Below are 7,201 nucleotides of genomic sequence, written 5' to 3'. Positions count from 1 at the left end.
TCCAGGGCAAAAAGTCAGGTGCTGGAGCACCTCTAGGTGTCTCTCTGCGCACGTGCCTGACGGAGAGCATCCCTGGTGCCCCAGGAGTGAACGATCGTGTTCAAATTACACGCTTGAGGCTGGAGACGTGCCAAACACATCTGCGCATGCTCCGCGGTGTATAAAGCCCATGGCCGTGACGTCACCGTCAGCTGGAGTCCTGCACGGATTAAAGATGGCGCCCTCTCATGTACTGAGGTGCTGTCAACGGGCGCTTAACTGGATACCTGTACTGTTTATAAACCTCGTTGTTGGTTGGTCTTATTACGCTTATGTTGTGGAGCTGTGTGTCTGTGAGTACGATCTCTTTTTCAAAAAAGTATTTAGCGATCACCTGGCGGATATCTGCCTGTTTTGACAGTTTAACGGTTGCCAACTTTGTTGAGCCGCGTTAACGTTAGAAGTGAGATTTAAAGTCCCCTCCGTCTGCAGGCTGTTTACATGCGTTTAAACCTCAGGGCAACAGTACGATTAACGGTTTGTTTCAGGTTTAACTACTATTAACGATGGATCCCGTCCTTCGACCTTAATGTAACGGGTGAACTTTTTGCGTTAGATGAGAATGGACGTTCATCACCGATGAATAATCATTTTCAACGTGGTAACTGCACCCGCTCAAGTTTGGTAATAAAGTTAAATGGGATGAAAGCGCAAGAGATGACGAAAACTTTTTTCCGTTTGAATAAATTTGCGCTGTGTTGTAAATGAATGGGGAAGCTCTCAAATTTTAAAATATGCTCATTGTTTTCACGGGTTTACACTTGTATTCAAATTTCCAGATTCTTATGGTTTCATATGTTTCTTTTATTCATTCAAATCACTACAAATCAAGATTTTACAAATTACATTGCTGACGTTTACTATTTCAAAGGGTTGTAGGTTGAGATAAAACATTGGAAATCCATACTCTCCTCATTCAGCAAAGGTATATTCCGTATACCTTTTATCTCATGAACAAATGACAATTCAAACTTTTAACAAGAAGGTATGAAAGCCGCAGGTATGCTTATGGTGTGATGCCGCGGTGCCAAGCGCCTTTTACAGTGGTTCCATTTCACCCTGGAGCTGATGATGATGTCACCGGCTGTACTGTAGTTATGTCTGTAACTCAGCGGCTGTGCACAGGACCGGGACATCCCTGCTGGTTAGACAAAGCTCTCTGTCATGGGCTGTGGGGTCACTGCTGGCAGTGCCAGGCTGCTGCCTCATGGCGTGAGAAAGGGAGCCTGTGCAGCCGTGCACTCTTTGTACCTCCATTGCCGCGCCTTAACGTATATTTTTATCTTTTGCCGTAGATACAATCCCGAATAATGCAGAACGAAGTAGGTGATCATCATGTGAATCTCTGATAGCAAAGGTTATGTCAGGGAGGCCCTGGGTCAATGCATTTCTAACTATTGTCCTTCTCTCAACAGTCAGCTATTTGGTCATCTTTCACATTTTCCTCACCATGTTTGTATGGTCCTACTGGAAAACTATTTGCTCCAGACCAGCCGCAGCCTCAAAAGCAGTAAGCCAAGAAAACAAGAAACCTTCCTTTTTGTTGTTGTTTTCGTCCTATGTACACAACCTGTTTTCTTGTTTAGGATTTGGTAGATATACATGTGTGGAAATGGTCCATTACGGCCTGCTACTTGTTGGGTTGTCTGTGACTCTGGTCCTTTCTTCTCCCGATAGTTCGCTCTGCCCAGAGCGGAGAAGGAACTGTACGAGAGAGAGGAGCGACCCGAGATGCAGCAAGAGATTCTCAAGAAAGTGGCGAGGGATTTACCCGTGTTTACGCGCACGGCGGGAGGAGGTGAGGCTCTCTCTCTTCCGCTGCCAAACGGACTGTTGTTGGCTTCCTATTTTAATTCCCATCAGCAGCTTTGAAGCGGACCACCGGGGAGAACAGGTTGTGTAACAGTTGTGCTGTTGTCACGATGGCCTCAAATGAAATTGCAGTTTTATGTTGCCACATGGTTTCTTCCCCTTTCAAGGGTATCAGTCCAACAATGATTTTTATTTATTTTTTAACCAAAAAGTATTTTGTGATGTTTGCCTGCTAATGCAGAGGAGGTTTGTCGGTCTTGTGTTTCCGGTGCTGCATGTATCAGGAGGGTTGATTTGACTCTGGTGCACCTCGTAATCTCCACCACTGACACATGGCTCATTTACCCAACAACAACAACATCATCATCATCATCAACAACAATCAGGATTTCGCCCCCTACCGACTGTATAGCACAACATTCAGTCCGCTTATAGAATTCTTTATATACAGATGGTGAAGTTGAACCATATTACAAGGGCGGACATTTATAAACTAGGCAAACCTCAATGCAGAAAAACACACCTAATATTTTGCAAACTCTGATAACGTGCCTTTCATAAGACGGTAACAGTGTTACAGCTGTAACTTGGTCATTCTGATTAAATTTTCTCTCAACAGCTGTCAGATACTGCAACCACTGCCAGATTATCAAGCCCGACCGCTGCCATCACTGCTCTACCTGTGAGATGTGAGTGTTTCTCACAGTGCAGACACTCACACACTCGTTCAAACTTTTCCCCCAAAGAAGGAAATGTACATTTAAACTGACTCGAACTTTATTTTCACAAACATTCCAAATGGATTTCTGTTTGCCGCTAACGTTGAAGCTTCCAATGCCGTTGAGACATGTAAATAAAATGGTTAAACAGAACGTCTGATTTTGCTCTTTTTAAAGTAACCCATAAACACATTTATTTTTTGAATATTTGGCACTATGTATTTTCTGACTTCAAAAGGTCTAATATCTTATAGTTGGTACTAATGGATCTATGTTTTCATTCTTCTCTGAGGTGTGTGCTGAAAATGGACCATCACTGTCCCTGGTAGGCTTTTCTCAATCTAACAGTATTTTTTTTTTCTTCCATCATGATGCTTTGGTTCGTCAGCAAAGTGTCAGTTTTCTTTGGCAAAAAAAATATAAAGCTTTTTTTCCTCTTTTTCTTTTATGTTTCATGTTTTCATTCAGGGTGAATAACTGCGTTGGATTCTCAAACTACAAGTACTTTGTGCTGTTCCTGGCGTACGCCTCACTGTACTGTGCAGTCATTTGTGCTACAGTCATCAAGTATTTCATCAAGTTTTGGACGGTGAGTACAGAAAGCTCTTATCTTTTTTTTTTTCTTCTGCCTTTCATTAAATGCATCTTCTGAATACCTTTTTACTTCAGCATTCAGCTAACCTCACCCCTGCTGGATGGTTTGTTTCTCAGAAGCCATTTGAGAAGACATCATTGGGAAACTTAACCCTTTTTAGTGTTGTTCTCTGTGCTTCTTTCAATGAAGTAACGCACTCTAGTAGACAGATGTAGTTGATGCTATTGTAGCATCTACATTAACCTCTTCAGGAGCTACCATTGTTGAACTCTCTGGGTTGTCGTCTCACTCACTGAGACACACACACACACACACACACACGTCACGCCCGTAGCTGCGGAGACAAACTCCTTAATTAAAGCCTAATAAGATGGATTTTTGTGTGACATGTGACCCTGCAATTCTCACATTATCTTGCTGCCAGCTTAGCATTCAGCAGCCTTGGCTTTAAAAAACATTTCCCCAATGACAACATTGTGAATAATTGAATTAAAGTAAAAGACCTAGTGCTCTGAGGCTGTGGCGAGGCATGTGACTACTGCATTGTAGGATATTAACCTGTTTACTGTTTGTCATTGTGTTGCGCAAGTATGTCATGTGATCACTTATCAGGAGATCCTCTTTAGCATGCTGCTCTGCAAGAGACAATGGCACTTCTCATGTAGTCCAACAGTGAAGGAGTGTATTGTGTTCTAGCTAATACTTGTACTAAGATACTAACGGGTACTAACATAGATGTTGTAGTGAGGCCACAAAATAACTAACTATAGTAATCATAATGTTTTATTTTTCCACTGCGTTGTGGGTCTGTGGGTCTGGGTCTGTTTTTAAAGATAAAACCCTTGAGCCTACACTTATAAGTGGATAGTATGTCTGCACCACTGGATGGAAACTGTACGCTGGTTCCACAGGAGAGCTCGATACTTGACATGGGGGCAGGAAATATTATATCTTGTTCTATAAGACTGGGGGGGGGAAACAAACTTTTGTGATTTTGTTCTTCTTTTTTTTCCCCCTCTGAAGAAACAGCTTCCTGACACGCACGCCAAATTCCACATCTTGTTTCTGTTTTTTGTGGCGGCCTTGTTCTTTGTCAGCATCCTGTCACTTCTCAGCTACCATCTGTGGCTCGTGGGAAAGAACAGGACCACTATAGGTAGCTATAAAGGAATACGTCATTTAATAGCTTTTTTTTTTTTTTAAACTAAAATTTTTTATCAAGGTCACCACTGACTGAATGTATTTTTCCATCCATTTCAGAGGCTTTTCGGGCTCCCGTCTTCACAAACGGTCAAGACAAGAGCGGGTTTTCTCTGGGCTTCAGGCGAAATGCGGCTGAGGTGTTTGGAGACGAAGCGAAGTACTGGATATTTCCTGTTTTCTCGAGGTCAGTTTCTATTTTTAACATATACCTGCTGCTAGCAACAGTGAAAATGATGCACATGAATAGGCAGTGCTACTATATGTCTACCCTCTGCTTGAATTGTATCAACACAATTAATATAATTGGTGTTTTAATGTTTTAAAACGAATCCAAAAGTTAAATTCATCCAATGCTCGTGTTTCCTTATCCTGTTTCTTTCTCTCCCCCCTTGTTCCCATTAGTCTAGGAGATGGACTTTCCTTTGTTACTAGATTGGTCCATATAGATCCTGAACAAGCAAACCGTGTCCTCCAGCACAATGGCAAAAGGCTAGTGATATTTTTTTGTTTTTCTTTCAAATATTTAACGGTTTCCTGGGTTGTAACCTGTGATGCAACTTCAATTGCAGCCCTGCTGATGGGAAAGCTGACCCTTTTGCGCTTGGTAACAATATTCAACACACGGTGGACGACAGCCAAGAGAAAAAGGGTTCGTGGGTTTTGACATTTGTTGAATTATGTTTGCGTAACTACGCAAGAACTTAACTGGATATGAAACGAGTCCCTATTTAACACTGATGCCTCTCAATGACCTATATAAATAAACAAGACCACCATCAGCAGGAATATTGTCAAACAATCGCTCTCGTGTGTCTTCACTGCTCTTAGACGGAGGTCAGACGGTCTCGGTGACGATGGAGAGTGGCCCTTAGCAGGTATACGCGACAACGTGTTGGAAATGCTGTGGAGTCGTGCTGGTTTGTCCTCCTGTGTTTATTACTACTTTGTACTCGTCCGTAGACGACGATGCCTTAGACCGGGAGCACCAGCACCTACAGGAGAACGTCCTCCACCATCATTTGGAGTTTGAGCCCCAAGAAGCTTGTTTTCGTTGTACTTTCGATGGACCGTCCTTCCTCCATTGTGCTTTAAACCGGTGCCGGGACCGCGCTGTCGCCACGTCAACAGGGACTGTGCAGCGGCCTCGTAGATCGCACCTGTGTGAGGTGATCCACATGTTTGGTCTTTGTCTTTAGAAAGTAAAACGATTTTTTAAATTTTTTTTATTTGAGTTGTCTGTTTTTATGTGCATATATTAATCACATGGTACATTCCTACTAGATTAACAGCCTTGGTCAGTATTATTCCAGCATTAATATTTAAAGGAGAGCAGTGGTAGCCACTGTGTTTAACTCGTACGGACTGAGCCATGTCTCATCCGTTTTCAGCTCCAAGCACAGTGTCGTTATTTTGAGCAGCGGTCGGTTATAATTTAGTTTACATGTTGGAAAATGTTTAAAGGGTTTTCTGTTTACACTTGAGAGATTCATTTTTTACTTTTCCAATTTTATACTGTGGAAACATCTGGTTACTCTTCATTTGAAATGGATACTAGTTGAAACACATATCCAGTACTTACGAATGTATATTTGTCAATGAGATGGCCATTTCAATTGCAATATATTTGTTGTGCTTTTTTTGTAAATTAAAAGTCTTTCATTTTGATGAATTTATTTAAATTATTTATTTGATTCATTTTTAATTGTTTTATTGCATATTTTGCTGCTCAACCAAATATTTTCACTTTCATAACCATCTCTTTGCACCACTGTGTGTATTTAATGTGTGTTTTAATGCCAGTAAATATCTTTTTTGTAAATATCTTTTGTTTTAAAAATAAAGTTAAGTTAGCGGTTGGAAAGTAAGATTATGAAATGAAACCACAATGAAACCCAAGGACATTTGATTCATGTGTCCTTGAATGAGGGAAGATAAGGTAAGACTTTATAGAGCAGTAATGAAACGTTGCTCTCATCCGTGTGCTCCTGGCAGGATGCAACGCGCACTGAATGGCAGACAATAATGATGTGTTACAAATTCTCACAGCAGTTTAATGAATAACTTCACTGACTAAACTTAATGTGTCCCAAGCAGTTGGAGCTGCCGATGAAGTTAGGCCCATAAAGAACTATTTTTCATTGAGACAAAACTGTTCCCACAAGGTGTCCTTCATTGTTCTATAACAATAAATGTTTAAGAAACAAATGTGATTCTTTGTTTTGCACACTAGTGAAATGTGATTTCTAACAGATGAGAGGAATTTAAAATTCTCAGACTTTGAGCCCTATCTGTCGACACCGGGGTGATACTTTTGCTAATTGCAAAGGCTTCAATTCAATTGTATGATGTCGCATAACAAATCTTCCCCACCGGATGAACGGCCATTTTTTGCAATTCCTCATATTTTTGTCCTTCCCTCGTCAAGTAAAAATTAAAATAATTCCAATACTGCTGGTTATGACTAAATGCCATTAAATCTGACCCCCTCGGTAACCTGATCTCATGCTGACGTGGTGCAGTCTCTCCGGGCCTTCTGACCGGTTCAGCACAAGCACTTCATGCTTCATGCAACACAATGAGCGAGGAACACACGATTGGGCATGGAGCCAGAAGAGAGGTGAACGAACTCCGTGTCGCTCACCTCCCACACCCCCCCGCTCATATCTTCTGCTCTAGAAACGTAAACCATCTCAAAGTGTAAGGGCTTCCTTACAAGATATTCTTCCTCATTTGCAAACTTCCTATTTTGATTGTTGCGTGTCCCATCCTTAAAAGCACCCTTAATAGATTAAAAAATACATTTTCTACCTCAATTTAGAGGTATTATTTTGAC

At 41.4% G+C, this 7,201-nt stretch overlaps 1 protein-coding gene across 2 annotated transcripts; it reads left to right on the top strand.

The window, feature by feature from the left end:
* The first annotated feature begins 176 nt into the window (after positions 1-176).
* zdhhc20a (zinc finger DHHC-type palmitoyltransferase 20a) lies at positions 177-6,573 on the top strand. Of its 2 annotated transcripts, none has more exons than XM_037467313.2 (13): positions 177-332; positions 1,335-1,361; positions 1,455-1,549; positions 1,717-1,837; positions 2,471-2,540; positions 2,863-2,895; positions 3,039-3,159; positions 4,195-4,321; positions 4,426-4,552; positions 4,771-4,857; positions 4,938-5,017; positions 5,197-5,243; positions 5,329-6,573. In XM_037467313.2, the coding sequence occupies exons 1-12, from the start codon at positions 215-217 to the stop codon at positions 5,238-5,240; spliced, it is 1,050 nt and encodes a 349-aa protein (XP_037323210.1). In that variant the 5' UTR covers positions 177-214; the 3' UTR covers positions 5,241-5,243; positions 5,329-6,573. The 2 variants fall into 2 exon arrangements, with proteins under 2 accessions (XP_037323210.1, XP_037323209.1); XM_037467312.2 differs by having other exon boundaries at positions 178-332; positions 4,189-4,321.
* Positions 6,574-7,201: the final 628 nt, after the last annotated feature.

This window comes from Pungitius pungitius, chromosome 16, assembly GCF_949316345.1.
Source record: "Pungitius pungitius chromosome 16, fPunPun2.1, whole genome shotgun sequence".
Taxonomy (NCBI): Eukaryota; Metazoa; Chordata; class Actinopteri; order Perciformes; family Gasterosteidae; genus Pungitius; species Pungitius pungitius.
The sequence above is the reverse complement of the archived record's forward strand: the minus strand, read 5'-3'. Positions and strand labels throughout refer to the sequence as shown.